The 18,208-nt window shown below is 49.5% G+C and overlaps 2 protein-coding genes across 2 annotated transcripts in view; one reads left to right on the plus strand and one right to left on the minus strand.

Annotated features, from left to right (window-relative positions):
* LOC107076077 (NACHT, LRR and PYD domains-containing protein 12-like) overlaps window positions 1-18,208 on the plus strand; it is a 703,435-nt gene that overhangs the window by 221,312 nt on the left and 463,915 nt on the right. The gene's annotated exons all lie outside the window — the stretch shown is intronic.
* Window positions 2,340-18,208, minus strand: part of LOC138223953 (latent-transforming growth factor beta-binding protein 3-like) — a 47,142-nt gene continuing 31,273 nt past the window's right edge. Inside the window, exons 15-20 of the mRNA XM_069180132.1 lie at window positions 17,879-18,019; window positions 13,950-14,078; window positions 6,019-6,180; window positions 5,044-5,133; window positions 4,277-4,408; window positions 2,340-3,307 (exon numbers count right to left, since the gene is read on the minus strand). Of these exons, the coding sequence (XP_069036233.1) occupies window positions 3,153-3,307; window positions 4,277-4,408; window positions 5,044-5,133; window positions 6,019-6,180; window positions 13,950-14,078; window positions 17,879-18,019 (809 nt within the window). The 3' untranslated portion in view covers window positions 2,340-3,152. The remainder of the gene's footprint in view (window positions 3,308-4,276; window positions 4,409-5,043; window positions 5,134-6,018; window positions 6,181-13,949; window positions 14,079-17,878; window positions 18,020-18,208) is intronic.

Consider the following 18,208-nt stretch of genomic DNA (forward strand, 5'->3'; position numbering starts at 1 on the left):
TTGTCTGTGACAGGTGCAGATCAGCTTTAGGCTGCTAACAATGTTTTTAAAAGCAAGTTTTACAGATTTTTAAGGTGCAGATCTAGCAAGAGAACACAGAAGAGAAATGCCATCTTTTCACAGGATCTTTTTAATCTTGCCTATGGCTTCTCCCCTAGAGTAGAAGGAGTAAGAAAAAAGATGAGACTCTTATTTCACATGCTGTGCGTTAAAACAACCCAGGAGACAGGCACTGTTGTTCAAAAGCTAGAGATATTATTCTCCATCAGGCTTTCTGCCGAGTACTTTTCCAACTTGGTGTGGAAACAGTCCGGATCTGTTACCGTTAGGGGCAATTAAAACCAATTTTTTTAAGCTTACAGTGGATTACAAAGGATCTGTACTCTGCAGTACAAAAAAGCAGCCTTTTATCATGATCTGCAGAGAAGAGCAAAAAAATGTTCATGATGAGGGATTGCCTGTCAATTAGGCCTGGTTGATTCATGCAATTGAACAGCTACTGCAATACTTCCTATTGGCTGCATATGTACTGTATAGTTCACCTTGAGTATTCGAAGACTCGACTGCAAGGTAAATTAAAGGTTTAGAAGCCTCATCAGAGTGCCCTTGCATGGATAACATCCCAAATTGCTAGAATAACTGAAAACACAACTGAAGGCACCCCGAGTCTCAAAGCTGATTCCTGGAGAGTGTGGTGTGTTCTGCTTTTATGCATGGATGCTCCAGCTACGGTGCTCAAGGGAACGTTTCCGCAGGTCTTTCCTCCCGGCGGCTGTCAGGGTGTATAACGCTGCCCTAGGACGAGGCTAGGACTGTTAGCCCCTCATCTGCTAATCTATGGACAGCATGGTGCTCCATTGTACTTTTTGAACAATCTGAATGAACCATATTTGCACAAATTTTATTGTTTTTACAGTGACTATGATCATCATATTTTGCACACACCTATGTATTTATTTTTATTTATTTTGTATAATTTTTCATCTATTCTGATGTCTGTTTTTGCTTGTCTTGGGCTAGACTGTTGTAACACATCAACTTCCCTTTGGGATCAATAAAGTCTTATCTATTTATCTTAAGGTCCAAACTCAGTAAGTCAACCCATTAACCTCATTATGGACTTCATTGAACTAATAAAGGTTTTTTTCATTTCTTAAGATCTTTCACAGTTGGTTACAGTACACGTTGGTACACCTCCGAGCCTCGTTAGGATCACTGTCATTCCTGTTTGTTAAATAATTAGAGCAGGTCCTGACACCCCTATTCTAAGTGAAATGTTGATGCTCGTGTTGCCCACTGGAACTCCTGATTGTGTCTAGGATGTCTGCACTGCAGTGTAAAGAGCAGCTGCCCCAAAATGCCTTTTACAGCAATCCACTGCAGGGTGGTTTGAGAGGAGAGAAATAAGTATTACAAAGCTGACCTCAGACTGAAAGAAATTCATATTTTAAAAAAGCATGACACCTGTGCTCAACTGAGTAAATACTGCAACACATTTTTTTTCATGGATCAGTTATTGGAAATAAGGTTACAAAACCAACTGAAAATAAGTAATTCAGTGGTTTTCAAAACTATGCATATCTGTCAGAAAGTAAGAATCACAAAGTCCACATACTTCTGATGCCTCTGTGAGCATGAGGTCACAGTTCCCAAAGGGTGACTCTCGTTGTACCGAAGACAGGAAACAACGTGTTGAATTATCAAGCGCCCTGGCATGCTTTAAGTGCTAGTAAAGTATAATAAATCTCTTTTGGTTTTTGAGAGCTCTTGTCTCAGGTGAAATCGCACGTCTTGCCTTAAAGCCAGGTCTTCATCCCCGGTCCTGAAGAGTTTCGCCAATTCACTGCTTGGAATCCAGCGATGGCGAAAAACCATGTTTACTCGAACCAAGATCCTTTTAATAAGGTGACTTTTTTTTAAATAAAGCACTTAAAAGATCATTTGGCACCAAAAAACAAAAGTGAAGATACAGCATCCCTCCAGCTAGACTCGAGTTCCCTTTAATTAAACCGGTGACCTGCTTCCTTGATTAACTTACAGGTGTCACCCAGTTGAGAGACGATAAAACAGGCGATTCAAGATGACTTAGTAGACCAACTGTCAGGACATCCTGTGACCCTCGTCCCACGCCAGAATTCCTAAAAACTCGGAATTCTCTCTTTTACCTGGACCATCATCTCTGGAGTCGAGCTTCCAGTCCAATTTTTTTTCCCAGGTAGTCAGGAAAGGGCAGCTCTTGTCTCAAAGCGAGACAGACCTACGACCTGCCCGGACGAGAGCTGGGACGTTTGTTCGTTTTTACCTCTGTGCTCGCGGCGGCCGGGTTTTGAAGGAATCTTGGTCCTCGATGTTTTAAGGTCACAAGGGGAGGGGGGAACAAACTTATTCTACCAAGGGATCAGCAGCCCTTTTTATTGGGGGTCTTTGTTTCAGTCTCTGCACTGGTCTCGGAGGGGGGGGGGAACTGTGGGGGGTCAGCTCGAGCAGAAAGAGAAATCCGCCAATGGAAGCACCGAGTGGAAAGCGTGAGTCCCGCCCCTTGGCGTTGTCGGACGTGGCCGGGAAATACGTTTTATTCATGTTTTTGGTGTCTGTCATACAAGACGTCTGCGCTGCGTCCAGACGGTTTTGCTTCACTCGTCCGGGAGACGATAGGAGAACAGCCCCTTAGGAAGAGGCCTCGAGTTCAGTCAGGATTGCGGGGACGCGCGAGTCGACTCGCCCCGCTGACGGCTCCTTCCGGACAGGCGGCCAATCAGGACGCCGGGTGGCAGAGCCTTCTGGGAGTCGGCCATTTTAAATAAGGTACCTGGGGCGGGATGCTACAATCTGTGTGCGGGCCTTTCGGCGTCTCTGTGCCGGTCCCACCCCCTCCCCGACACGACGACAGCCGGGAATCTGTGTCGCCCGTGAACTCTACCTCTCCCCTCCTTCTCGTCTCGGCAGGGCCCCAGAGGCACCCTGCCACAGGAATGCTGGGAAATGACTGGAAGCAGAAGGACAATGACCTGCTGGGAGACCCGTGAGCTGGACGAGCCTTGGGGGGGGGAAAGGGTGGGGGGAAGGCAGAGGGGAGCTGGGGTGAATGGAGACAGAGAGAGACGGGGGGGGGGGCAAGGGGGAGAGAGAGCGCAGGCGCCCAGCGGGGGGCGCTAGGGAGCCCGGCCGCGGCGCACGCAGACGTTGGGCTTGGCGGCATGGCTGAAGCCCTGCTTGCACAGGCACTTGTAGGAGCCCGGGACGTTGACGCAGCGGCCGTTCTGGCAGGGGTAGGCCCGCGCGCTCAGCTCCGCGCACTCGTCGATGTCTGGGGAGAGGAGAGAGAGAGGGGGGGGGGGAACACGTGTCAGCGACTCCATTTGGCACCGCCACCTCCCGAGGAATTCTCTGCTCTTTCAAATGTGTGTCCCCACAACCCTAACTTTAGACTCCACCGAACCCGTCCCAACAGTCACTGCGGGGGGGGCCTGGTTTAGTAGCTTGAATACACGCAACACAGCAAAAACAGACTGAGCAGGACTGTGAAGACCAGCACCATCGCTGGTGCAAAACAGCTACAGAAGGCAGAAACAAGCAGCGCAGAAGACCAGTACAATCACCGCCCGTCATCACCTTACACAGCGGAGATCATTTCGAACAACATGACACCTTCCATCCAGATCTATCGATTTAGACCACCTCGATTCAAGTGCAGTACAACTAGGTTATCTTTTATTCCCACAGCTATAAACCTGCTTTATTTGGAGAAAAAAAATCATTGCATATTTTATTTATATTTATATTTAATCTCCTAATGCATGTCTCTTATTAGGTAATGGGTTCATGTGGTGTTAAATGTATTGCGTGCTTTGTTGATTCTGCCTGCAAAGTAAATTTCGGTATCTGGGACAATAACAGGAAGGACGTTCATTTTTCGGCCCAAAACTAATCCAAAACTAAGCAGCTGTTTGTGTTGGGAGAGCCTGGTGGGGGGGGGGGTGTCTAGCCCAGTTACTCTCTCTTAAGTGCTGGAGCACTGTTCTGCCATCACTACGGCCAAAAGAGAGGAGAGAGAGATGGATGATGGGAAAGGATGCAGCAAGAGGGGGAATGATGGGAAGGGAGGAAGGAGGAAGAGAGATGGATGATGGGAAAGGACGCAGCAAGAGGGGGAATGATGGGAAGGGAGGAAGGAGGAAGAGAGATGGATGATGGGAAAGGACACAGAAAGAGGGGGAACGATGGGAAGGGAGGAAGGAGAGAGGAGTTTGGAGGTTCTGTTCTGTAGGGTACCTACCGATGCAGCGCATCCTGGTGTGGTCGAGCCTGAAGCCAGGGTTGCACTCACACATGGTGCCCAGGTAGGAGCGCACGCAACGCCCGTTGGCACAGCTGCACTCGTCCGAGTCCTCTTCCGAACTGTCTCCTTCTGGGAGAGAGGGACAGTGAAGGAGGAGGAGACAGAGAAACAGGTGGTGGAGAGAGAGAAAGGGATGATGGGAAAGGGCACAAGAGGGGATGATGGGAGGGGAGAAAGGAGGGAGACGTATAGGAACAGAGAGGAAAGAGGGATGATGGGAAGGGGCACAGCACGAGGGGGGGATAATGGGAAGGGAGAAAGGGGCACGTGAGATGGAGCAAGGGAGGGGTGGCAGGAAGACACAAGTAAATGAGAACGAGAGAGTTAGGGGGAGGGACAACATAGCAACATGCTAACTAGGTACAATTCTGATCCTGGTGTCCCGAACTCTCTTGTACCTTTAACAGTCAATGTCTTGACTTCATACGAAGTAAAAGACTATATGTATTAACTATACTATAATAAACTACAATTTACTATACTATAATATATACTATATTAAAAAATAACTCTTTAATTGACTAGTCAGGTTGAAATAAAAACCAGAAGGCCCTGCGGGATCTGGACTGGAGAGCCCTGCTTTAGAGGGATTTAACTGGTCATTAACTTGATGAGACCCAGAATCCAGGAGCACCCAGGCCGTTCGCCCAGTTCTGTGCAGTAACCAAGCCCAGAGGCGTCTGGGGCCGACGGCGCCAGCTCACCGGGCTTGTAGTTGGAGAACGCAGCCAGGAACTCGCCTTCCCCGTCCGACTCGGTGTCCAGGTGCAGCTCGCACAGCCGGTTGAAGATAACTGGCCGGGACAGAAAGGGAGATGGTTGGCCCCCCTGTCCGCCTTGCAAACGAATCGTCCGGGCTTCGCGCATTCGTAGACACAGAAAGGCATGCTGGGAGGGAGGGGGCGCAAACCAGAAAACTGCGCCCCCGGGTACACCAAGCAGCTTTCCGATCATGCTATGTGTGCTGGGGACCACATTGACGATGGTGACCGGTCATGAATCCATGAATTGAACCGGCACTGATTTTGCAACACAGGGTAACAGTTCTAGCCTGCCTGTACGCATTTCTTACGAACAATACAACGGTAACAATTTAAAAATATATATATTTTTTTAAATGGGAACCGTAGTCCCAATTTCTCAGACCGGGTATTAGATCTCGGTGACAAAAATAAATCCACTGACAGTATCGCAAAATTTGACAACATTCCGAATTAGGCACAAAATACTTTTGGGAAAATGCTGGAGAGTCTCCGTGTTTTCGAGGGTTTGCACAAATTGTGTCATGAAGCAGCCCTTCCTGCTCATTAGTCCCTGTGATGACTAATGCACTGAGATGTACGAGCGAATAAGTACAGGTTGTGCAGCAGACATTTCAGCGCAGAAATGTTCCAGCGTGATCCGCAGGCAGAGTTAACCAGTGAGCAGTATTTGCCACTGAAACCGCCTGGGAGAGAAGAGCAGTATTTCTACTGGATTAGAAGAGCTGGGTTCACAAGCCTGCTTGTATAGTGTCACAGGGCCTAGGTTGGTTACCCTCATCCTAACCCTAACCTTAGCCCTAGCCCTAGCAGCAGGGCAGGGAATCCTGATAGCTTGACTGCACCCTGGGTTGCTGGGGTAGTCTGCTGTACTTCTTGGAAACTCTACCATGGCGAAGGTGCAGCAGATGGGGGTACCTGAGTTGCGCTGGGGGCAGGTGCGGCACTCGGGACCCCAGCCCCGGCCGTAGTGGCAGCAGCACTCGGAGTAGGTGACCCGCAGGCGGTTCTGGGGCATGCTGCAGATCAGGTCCTCGTCCACCTGCAGGAAGCACACGTCCTTGTGGGCAGCAGTGCGGTCTGGTGGAGGAGGAGAGGGAGAGAGAGAGAAAGAGAGACAGAGACGCCTTACAGGTCTGGGAGCGCCTTCCCAGAATGCCCTCGCTGCGGAAGAACGCTCGCGTCAAGAGCTACTGCGTGTTCTGGGGGCGGCTTGTCAACTTGAACACCTGCTTAGCTTCACCCGCAGCCCCACTGGAGACTGAGCAGGTGTGAGCCTGGCCAGTACCTGGAAGGGAGACTCCTGGGAAAGCTTAGGCTGCTGTTGGAAGAGCTGTTAGTGGGGCCAGCAGGGTGCGCTCACCCTGCGGTCTGTGTGGGTCCTAATGCCCCAGTATAATGACGGGGACACTATATTGTAAAAAGGCGCCGTCCTTCGGATGAGACATAAAACTGAGGTCCTGACTCTCTGTGGTCATTAAAAATCCCAGGGCGTTTCTCGAAAAGAGTAGGGGTGTTACCATAGTGTCCTGGCCAAATTTCCCCCTGGCCTTTACCCATCATGGCCTCCTCATAACCCCCCTCTCTGAACTGGCTCCATCACTCTGCTCTCCTCTCCACTGAGAGCTGGTGTGTGAGGAGCGGACTGGCGCCTCATCCAGGTGGGGCTGAGCACTGCTGGTGGTGGAGGGGGATCCCCATGACCTGTAAAGTGCTATATTGGTGTTGTTATTATTCAAAACGCGTCTCTGAGGAGCAGGCCAGGCCAGATGGCGTCGCTGAATCCGTTCTCGAACCCTGCTTCCGTTCTCGACTGCTTCAGGATCAGCTCTGAAACAAGCCCCCCTCCCCTACCAGATCCTGCTCCCCAGCCTTTGCTGACGGAGGCAGCTCTTGACCTTTGGATCGGTCCGGTACAGCGGCCAGGCTGGCGAGACGAGCGGAACAGGTCCGCTCTGCGGTGTCATCTCTGACCTGTTTGCGGCACATTCCTGTATTGACGAATCACCCAGAAGCCAGCAGGCGCGTGCGAGAAACCAAACAGGGCCAACGGGGCTCTTGTGCTCTGGTATGTTCTGTATTAATCAAGGGATTTCAAATCTCCTGAGATTGCATCACTACGACCTTTAACACCTGACATTGATTCGTTTTAGCTAGATTTGTACGGCATACTGCCTTGGACTTTCTATAGGGACCTTCATTCGGATTTGAATCAAGTGTGTAGGATTGGTGTGCAAATCCACACGCATATACCTGTTTGATAAACCTGGTGACATTTTTAGCTGCTGCAACAGTACTTGCATACAGAAGATGTAGGAGAACAGCACTGTTCAGAAGCCGGAGAGAACACCCTGAGAGAGCAGGCAGGCATCTATTTAAATACCCGAATTACCTTCTGCACCCCTCCAAAGACTGCTGGAATGCACTGGAATTCAATAATGGTGGAGTGTGTGGAAGTGTTGTTGTGCTAGGCTTAAGGAATTGAAAACAAAATGCTTAAAAATCAGCCCTACATTCTCGTTTTCACGATGCAGATAAATGGTAGACATATTTCTAAATAGTAAACTGTCACATGGGAATTAGTGCTTACTGCCTCATCGCTTCTGGGTCCCGAGTTTGATTTGGGAGTGAGATACCTTCTGGGTGGAGTCTGCATGGTCTGTCCCATGTTCTTGTGAAGAGTGCATGTGTTCTTGCCCCTACTATTGGGATTCAATCTTGATCGCTCACAGCACAGTGCCCCTCCCTGGACAGGGGATAGCTCCTCCACCATGAGAGAGTTCTACATCTTCCACATGGCCTACATTGCGGGGGGGGGGGGGGGGGGGGTGATGTGATGTCACTGCTAGATGTGATGTCACTGCTGGAACTGGCTCAGGCGCGCTGAGGCCCGTTACAGTCAAACGGGTTGCTTCCTCTTTCTCCCACCTTCCAAAAACCTGGCGTCTCTGAATTTATCCCTGTGTGCTTGTGTGTGGTACATCGGTATGGGGTATGGGGGTATCGGCCTGCCTTAAGCCCTAAGCATCCGGGACTTTCACCAGGAATGAGAGCATTTTTTGGGGGGGAACAGGCGAACCGACAATTTGGGGATCGGATCCTTATAGCCGACAAAATCCACATCCACTGGAACAACAGATCCTGAAGTCAACAGACTAGCCGCCCTATTCACCCAATGCTGACCTTCGTCTTCGCAAATACAGCAGCCTCACTCATGCAGTTTTAGAGCATGCAATAAGTATTCTGGGTTTTTGATACCGAAAACACTCACGGCCAAGTCAGATTGAAATGTAGAGGGGTGCTCTCTTTCCATGGTGTTAAACTATGAGGTTAAATGACATGCGCTAAGTTAGACGTTCCCCCCAGTTCATGAAAACATAAAGAAGTTATAAATGAGAGACAGAGAGCTGGCCTGCCCAGCTCATCGAGTTGCTAGTGGATACAGTAAGCGACCTACTGATCTCCCTTACGAAAACCTTCAATGTGAAGAGAATTTCACTGCTTTCCTTAATATACCCCAATCTAGGGTCTGATGTTTATTAAAGTAGTCCGGTCAATTCTTTCTTCCAACAAGCACTCTACTGCGTCTGTCCATTTGGACTTTGTCCCTGAGCCCTACATAGGCTCAGAAGTCCTGCTGGCCAGGCCTGTTCCAACCCATAGGGGATCCCTGGTGCTCATCATCACCTCTGCCTGTGGTGTAATAGTTCTTTAGATCGACTTATCTGACCTCTTCCCACCTCTTTGCTGCCATTTTCAGTTAACAGTACCCAGAAAGGTAGGGTATGGAGGTGCAGTGGCAGGTGTTACTGCCTTACAGCGCTGGGGCCCTGGGTTCAGGTCTGGACTCGGGGTGCTATCTGTGTGGAGTTTGCATGTCCCCCTCCCCCGTTGGCATGGGTTTTCTCTGGGTGCTCCAGTTTCCTCCCACGGTCCAAAGACGTACTGGTCGATGTAACTGGCTTCTGGGAAAACTGGCCCTGGTGTGAGTGTGTGTGTGCCCTGTGATGGACTGGTGTCCCGTCCAAGGTGTATCCAGCCTTGTGCCCATTGCTTTCTGGGATAGACTCGGGCCCCCACGTGATCCTGAATTGGATGGAGCAGTTAGAATATGTATGCATGGTTACAAGAACCCCACTGATGAACCATTTTGTATTATTCCTAGTCTTGCTACTGACAGCTACTGTGTATTTAACTTGAAGCCTGCCTGCAGGATTGTCGCCTCTCCTTCACATCGAGCGGTACTGCTCAGACTCCTAACAGGAGCTCCATAACGACACTTTCTGTGTGCACATTTCATTACCATGTAAATCCCTAAGATACCAGCACATGTGACCAGAAAACATCTTTAATTATATATATATAGAACCTATAAATATATATTTTCAGGTCAACAGTAAACTGGTCACTTCATCTTTTGCTAGAAATTTACAAAAAAGATTTAACAGTTTTACAAACTGTAATAACAACACTCTGCTGAGATACAAAGGGTCATAATATTGTTAAGAAGCATCTCCAGGGTGTTTTAATTTTATGAGATTTATGGATGTTAAGGAGCTGATGATGGGGTCTTTTTACAGTATCTCAGCTTTGAACGATAAGAGTGAAATGTTCCTCTTTAACTCGTGTCTTTTTTGGGGGAACTGAACTTGGCCATTGAGCACAAGCGCTAAAACCATTCCAGAAAATCAATTTAGTGGAGGAGATGAGAGATGAGAGATGAATCGCTTTGCGTGGGTATTAACCGACCAGAATCAGTAATGCCACAATGCTGAAGATAAGCCGAGATGATATTAGGGGTTTTCTAGAAGCAGAATGGTGTACCCAACATGAATATTCGGAGTACACTGTCTACACAAAATACAAACTTATAATTCAGTCAACAGAGCATTTTTCTGACTACCCTGTACATTCAACTAATATACTGCCTCTTCACAAGTCAACCAGATACAAACATCAAAGCAGTATATAATCTATACTGTAGTATTGCCTAATATAGTGTTTTTATAAAGTCTAAAATCTGGAATATAGACTACAGGACAACACTTTGGATCAGGGATTTCAAATGGAATTTACAACTACTATGAGAGAACAGTCCTGTCAGGACCACATTCCCCAGAACCCTCTGGGGGAGTGAGCTGCTGCTCTCAAGTCACCTGACCAGTTGCAGGAAGACAATTGGTCAGGTAACGGTTCAAATCCCAGGAAGCAGAGGCGTCCTGTGTCAGTCTGTGTGAATGGATGCCTACTGTCTTGAGGGGCTGAGGGCGGAACCCCTGTCTGCACCAAGACCTGAGCCAGGTAACTTCTGCTTACTGCTTTTTTTAAACAGTCATCTGATCCATTGTCTTTGGGCGACCAATCAGGTGACGGAGAGCAGCGCCTTACTGCCCCCAGAGGATTCTGGGAAATGCAGTCCTGACAGGCCTACTTATAAGGAGCACTAACTTATATATATATCCTGAAGCATTAACGGCGAGACCATGATGAAATATTAACTAGGTTCTGCTGTCGACTGGAATTAATAACATCATAATCCTGACCACAGCCTGAATCATGACAGTCCTAACTCAAAACATCTAGTTATGCAACATTGTTTATAACTTTGCATTACATCATCAACAACATTATTTTAGACATGAATACATGCTATAATATACAACAGTATCCTATGTTATTACTTTTTATAGTAATTTATATTATGCAATATCATATTCCTATTATATTATATTGCGGCGCCCTTTCGTACTGAATACAAACTTTGAACCGTTTTTTTAACCTGAATGGTTCACCACTCAGAAAAAGGGATGGGTGTCATGTTATTAACGGGCAGCAGGGCGAGCGCCTGTACGCGGTTAATCATTTTGTGAGGCCATCACCGCCAACGGTTGCCGGGTCACATCTTTTCAGAGCTCAGCCACCTCCAGATGCAGGAGAACAAGGCGCTTCAACGGAAAGCAGCGTAGCAGCGTCAAGCGCCTGGCAGGAGGGGGGTCATTAAAAGCTGTTAAATGGATTAAGCCGCAGGGCACTGATCCCAGCTGCGCCCGCGCGTGCAGAAGTGCCAGGCAGGAATAGCAGATCCAGGCTCTCTCAGCTTTCCTGCCCAGGAAGATCACAAGCGGGCGAGCCGATCACAGAGCGGGAGATCAGGTGTGAGAGAGAGAGAGAGACATGAGGACTTGAAGGAAGAGAAGGTCCTTCCCCACTTTCCATCCCTTTAAGAAGGACGAGGAAGAGGAGGGAGCTAGCCTGGCTAAAGGTGAAAGGGCAAAGGTCAAGGGGCAGTGCAGTGCCTAGGGGGTGGACTGCTACAGTATTGTAACAGACATGGATGGTGTAAAATAATTTTGCCAAAAAAGTTAAGACAATATCAGAAAACTCCTTGGTTTTAATTCCCCAAAGAGTATATAAAGATATTCATGGGGGATTGTAGATATCGCAGTCATGTTTTCATAAGCCCAGAGATACTGTAGAGTACAGGGTTCTGAATTCCCTTTCAGTGAATCATATGCAGTTTTATGACCAAAGGCTTTTGAGCAAGAACTTACCTTTTACCTCTCCTTCTAACTTCAGATATTTACGTGACCCAAGTTTAGATTTTACAGGTTCTAACCTTTAGTATTTGTAATAAACGCTTTGAAATTCCTGAGAAATCAAAAGTATAAGGCTTGCGATACACTAGAGGTTAAATATGCGATGGTATAGATTCTGTGAAAACACTGAAGTACAGCATTGCAAATATTAAAGTCAATGCTATAATATGCTGTATAATATATAATGTGCTACAGTGTCTGCTGACCCTCGTCATGTCTATCAAAGCAGGTGAATATCAATATCAATATTGATTTTGATACGGCAACACCAAGACACCCTCTCCTTTAGGGCTTTCATGTCAGCTGGAGGACGGACACCCAGAATTCCAGATTATGGGGGCTGACATCCCTTTGTTCCCAGTTGCATCGGAGATCTCGTGTTCCAGTCGGAAATGAGTTAGCCAGAGTCGGACGGGTTCGAACCCGCACACCTCTGCCCTCTGCATCTGAGCAGTGGCTTTTCCGTGATGAGATAACAGCTTGGAGGCTGAGAAACACGCATGCTCGACGGGTTCTTCGGTGGGGGTAGATTCTATACTTGTTTGCTGGTGTACCATGGTAAAGGTGGATTGCAGTGCAGTAAAGCATGGTAAAACCACAGTGAAAACGCAGGAAAGCTCCGCTCGCACAGGAACAAAGCTGCTGCCCATTTTTTTGGGAAAATGAACCCAAGAGCAGGGGACAGGTATACCAGATGGCACAAGCAGGGGAAAGCAGGCGAAACAGAAATCCAGAGTCTGTGGTCAGAAACTGGCTGTGGTCAAAGCTGGTACTGGACACTGTAGCGAAACACAAACAGTGTGTACAGCAAGCCGGGGTCTAAGCTGAGATTACCAGTGTAGAGAGAAACCAGAGCAGGGGGTGATCCAAAAGACATGGTTGAAAACAAAATGCTGTCAGGAATCCGAGGAAGTACAGGACAGGAGATGGGGGAATTATAAAATTGAGGGGCTTCGAGCGACACTCGTAGAGCAGACTCAGTCATAGAGGTCACCTCTGTACCCCCTTCCCAGCAAACCTTAGACATTCTGTACCACCTGGTGCGGCTGTTGATGCAAATCGCCCTGCAGGTGATGCAGGTTTACTGGTGGACTGTACTTCCCATGGTAACCGGTACAGTGTGACAGGCTCGTGGAGGGGTGGCTGGTTACTGTGGCAAATGCCAGCTGACCCTGCAGAGCTCCAACCCCCTCCACCCCACCCCACTTCCACAGTGGGAGCAAGCCTGACAAGTGACAAGGACTGGACAGCACTGCACACACACAAACACCAAGCAGCAGCCATGTTACCCTGCAATTCACATCTGGCAAACTTCTGAAGCTCATAAGGAGTGATCCTGGCAAGTACCTGGAGGGGAGACTCCTGGGAAAAACCAAGGTTGCTGCTGGAAGAGGTGTTAGTGGGACCAGTAGGGGGCGCCACCCTGCGGTCTATGTGGGTCCGAATGCCCCAGTATAGAGATGGAGACACTAAACCGAGGTGCTAACTCTCTGGGGTCATTAAAAACCCCAGGGCATTTCTCGAAAAAAGTAGGGGTGTTATCCCACTGTCCTGGCCAAATTCCCCCCTGGCCTTTACCCATCATGGCCTCCTAATAACCCCCCCTCTCTGAACTGGCTCCATCACTCTGCTCTCCTCCCCACTGAGAGCTGGGGTGTGGGGAGCGGACTGGTGCCTCATCCAGGTGGGGGCGGCACACTGCTGGGGGTGGAGGGGATCCCCATGACCTGGAAAGAGCTCTGAGTGGAGGGTCCAATAGGTGTAAGCGATTCTTATTATAATCACAGGAAACATTCATGGGGGGCTGTTGATTTTTACTGCGCTTTCCTCCTTTCCGCGATTCTGTCAAGCTATGAAATGTCGCTCTTCCGAGTGGCGAAACTCAAGTTTTACCGCCTGCCTTCCCGACAACTGAACAAGCACACGGCGCACAAAAAGCAGCTGCAGCCCGTCCGAAATTTGGGACTGGGGAATTGGGAAAGGGAGGGGGAGAAACCCGCAATCTCGATTCCCGGTGACGACCTCCTCCCGGACGCACGAGACGCCACGCTGATGGCTTCCTGCCGGCCAGTCGGCGGCCTGAAGGAGGCTCTGTTGTGCCGAGGGTCGGCCCCGACCCCCTGGGCCCGTCACTAACGGGGGCACCCCCCCCCCTCCTGCAGTCAGTACGTGGCCCAGCCTGGCCAGCGCCACTCCCACCCTGGCAGCAGCTAGCCCTCACGCTAAAGTTGCTCAGCAGCGTTTGATACCCACCGTCATAGACGCACTGTTTGAGCGCAGCGCTGAAGGTGAAGGGCTGAGTGCAGATGCAGTGATAGGAACCAGGTGTATTGATACACACTCCATTCTTACAATAGGATGGGTCCTGACATTCATTCACATCTGCAAGGGATCACCACAGACATGGGGGTTACACAAGGCAAAAACAATCCGGGTACATCGCACAGGTGTCTCTCTCTCTCTCCCTGCTGTCTCGCCCCAACAAGCGGCACGGGCAGGCAAAAGCAGGACAGCCTCGCCTGGGTCGAGCCCCAGCCCCTCCCCCCCCCGGCCATGGGGGACGTGGAAGAGGGGTGGGGGGGGTAGCAAAAGAGGCATGTGTTTCGGCCCCCAGGGCGAAATCAAAGGAGGGGCTTGAAACACAACCCTTCCTCGAGCCACAGGCATGTGCGCACAACACTAGAGCAGACTCCCTGATCGGCTGGCTAGTCAGGCAACTGATCGCGCTGATGACTGCAGGTGGTGCAGGGCAGAAAGACGGGGCGCTCTCGTTGGGTGGAGGCAGTGTGGGGGAGCTGATGCTGAGACTCGAAGTGACGTCATAAAAAGGACAGAGAAACCAACAGGCTCTTTGATTTCTGGGGGTTTGATGGATGCAGATCGATGCAGCATGACCACATACTGTATAACACCTGATACACACTCATTCCTGCTCTGCTCACATGTCACAATCTGGGTGTTTTGAGTTACTCAAAACCTGTGCTTTTCTGCGCAGCGATTTTGCACTCTGCAGGGCCTAACGGTTGAAGTCTAAACTCAAGAGATAGATCACTTTTTTGGCCATATACAATGTCTTGCATTATGAATGTGTCTTTTCACATACCCCAACTTGCTCTCCATGAGACACACAGACAGGGAGAGAGAAGCTGGGGGTCAGAGCACAGGGTCAGCCATTTATACAGCACCCCTGGAGCAGTTGGGGTGAAGGGCCTTGCTCCTTGCTCAGGGGCCCAATGGGGTAGGATTCCTCTGCCGGCCGCGGGATCTGAACTGGCAACCTTCCAGCCACAGGCGCAGATCCTGAGCCACAGTGCCATCGCTCTGCCCGAACTGGTGTCAGGTTTAAAAAAACAGCACTATAAAGCCTTTTCCTTATCTTCTGTGATAGACACAGTGTCAGGGGGCCTCTGTCTATCTGATTTTCAAGGATACCTGCTTTCGAGAGTCTCCTAGCCTACTTAGAACTGACAGATAAAGACGTGTATATGCTGACGATCTCTCTCAAGACAGACGAGAGATATCTTGGTAAACTGATCATTGTCTTGTGACAGTTCTGTGGCTTTCCCATCATCATTTCCTGGGGGCCAGTACTATAGTAAGCAAGTGAAAACAGAGTAGAGACCCCCTAGAGTCCACAGCAGGAGTATGGTAAAATTGTGGTAAAAGCGCAACATTTACCAGTGTAAAGATCAATAAGAGGTATCCGGTTTGCATCCTGCATTACAAATAGTGGCCAAAACACATACTGGAACACATTTATCAAATGTTAATGACCATCAACAAATATGCATTTTTAAAACGCATATCATTATATCTCAGACATCTGTCATTATATTTCAATGTATACTGACGTTACTCCCGCAACGTTAAAAGACGGATTTTAGACTGCATTCAGATTTCCAGTATCTGGGCACTGTGCAGGATGCACGTTCTACCAATGAAGTGCATTTTCTGCATTGCAATGTTTTTTCACGTGTGCATTCGATATGTTTTTATCTTGGTCATTCCATCCGTATGGCAGCAGGTGATGTACTGTAGTTTCCATATGTGTGAACTATTGAAGGAAGGAAGACTGAGGAATGTGTGATCCCTGCTCTTGATGTGGAAACCTGTTTCTCTCAACACTGCAGACAACATTCGGAATTTGCCTCGTGGTTGGGACTCGGCTGAGCTGTGTGCGTCAGTCACACTTACCTGTAACGTTCGGGAGACAGTTATCATCTCATCCTTCTGCTCTGACTGAACTGCCCCAGCTTAGATCTCCCCCCCTCCCTGGCCCTCCCTCGTTAATCGCCCATCATGGATTATTCAAGCGCAGGGGTCGTACCAATATTCATATTTTCAAAGAACCCCTTTCGCCTCTTTCAATCAGACAGGGATCGCTTGAAATTGAACGGAACCTGCCAAAACCGGGGACGGCGCAATTCGAGTTCTCCTGTCCCTCTTGTTTTCATCTTGCTGTTAATACCTATTGGCTGACGGGTGACCTCCCTCTGTCAGCCCGACTGAGGAGATCCCCTGCTCGTCTGACGCCCCCGAATCTTTTGCAGGATCGCGACGATTGATTTCTGCCTGGCTCGTCACGGGGCCAGGCAGGAAGAACAAGGGCACAAGTCGGAAACCACAGAGCAGTGCACTTAAAAGTGAGAACAGGGGGCAGGAGCCTTTACACTAAGAGGAGTGGGAGTCTGGAACACGCACTCAGCCACGTCACTAAAATGAACACCCTGGCCCCTCTTATTTGTACCTTTTTTATGCTCTTATCACAGCCTTGCTGAAACCAATTTAAAAAAATACCGGAGTAACAGTACATGGCCAGAAACACATTCAAAAAGGTGTCTACCCATTATGTGAAATCTGCTTATTCCTGGTAAGAGTAGCAGTGACTCAACGCCTATCCCTGGATGGGCCATCGGTTCTTAAAGGGTACGCACACACGCCCAAGCACACTGGGACATTTTAAAGACCCCGACATGCCATTGGAAGACGAGCCAACAACGGAACACCAAAAAAAAAAGAACATGCAAACTCCACACGGAAGATGCCCCAGTCCGGAACAGAATGAACCCGGGACCGAAGAGCTGCGAGGTGCTCACTGCTGTGCGGATTTAAATATCAGTGAACATATTTAACAATTAGAAGTTTCTACAGTTCCTAAATTCCCTAATTTGGGCCTCTTTTGTTCTTAAAAAAAGAAAAACCACAGTGCCTCACACATGCTTTTCATTGTATGTTATATGCGATGTCTATGCTGTAAGGGGCTGACTGGTGTAACATGCACCCACAGTAGTTTAAGGGATTAATTTACCCCTGTTTGCCCTCTGATCTGGGGCTCTGGGTCAGCTCTGCTACTAAACCAGGAGCCGTGATCAGTGGAAAACCACGTTCAGGAAAGGCACAGATTTCAGATCGTCAGCGCTTGGTTCGTCCCGAAACAGACCCAGGGAGAAGGACATCCAGAACAGACTAACTCAAGCTGGAAATGTCTTTAGGATGCTTCACAACATTTGGAAGTCACCCCAATATAGTACTCGCACCCTGCTGAAGCTATACCAGAGCTGTGTCTAACCCTAACTCTTCTGTATGGCTCAGAACGTTGGGGCATGGCGCAGGGAGATCTGAACCAGCTCACAACACTTCATCCCACAGGCTTGGGAAGGATCCTACGCCTCTCCCGGAACAAGGACTACCTTCGGGCGAAGAAAGCCTAGCCCCCCCATGCCATCGAGAGAGTACGGCCACCGTCGGGAAGAGAAGACGGGGGAGACGGATTGCGAGAAGGGAGAACTCCATCACTAAGACTGCCCTGCGCTGGACCCCTGAAGGGGTAAGACGCCAGCGAGGAAGACCCCGAAACCACCTGACGGAGATCTGTGGAAGGAGAACCTGCAGGCCGTGAGCCGTAGCTGGGATACCATAGAAAAACTGGCTAAAGACCGACGGATCTTTGCTGCTGCTCTACAAGCCAGCAGGCGTGATATAAGAAGACCCCAGGGAGACTGGAGATGAAGGCCAAGGGAGGAGGAGGAGGTCCCGTCTTGCGGCGGTTTTCAACAGGTCCCTTTCCATTTTAAGCAACACCCGCCGGCTTAAAATCGCGCTGAAGGGGTCGGGGTGGGGTCGGGGTTGGGGGGGTTGGGGGGCAGTCCTTCGAATATGAAGATGGGTACGCCCTTACTCACCACCCTGCTCCTCGGGGGGGATGCAGCTGTTGCGGTCGGTGGCCAGGGTCCAGGGCAGGGAGCAGATGCAGTAGTAGGACCCCAGGGTGTTCAGGCAACGCCCGTTCTTGCAGTTGGCCGGGTCCTGGCATTCGTCCACATCTGCAACGGCACCCTGCCGTGTTAGGCGGGGGTGGGGGTGGGGGATCGCCTCCAGACAACAGCACACAACACAGAACGGGGCTTCCCAAACTCACTTCCCAAAGTGTGTCCAGCGATGGACTGGTGTCCCGTCCAGGGTGTGTGTGTGTCTAGTGATGGACTGGTGTATCGTCCAGGGCATGTGTGTGT

Source organism: Lepisosteus oculatus, chromosome 18 (assembly GCF_040954835.1).
Source record: "Lepisosteus oculatus isolate fLepOcu1 chromosome 18, fLepOcu1.hap2, whole genome shotgun sequence".
Taxonomy (NCBI): Eukaryota; Metazoa; Chordata; class Actinopteri; order Semionotiformes; family Lepisosteidae; genus Lepisosteus; species Lepisosteus oculatus.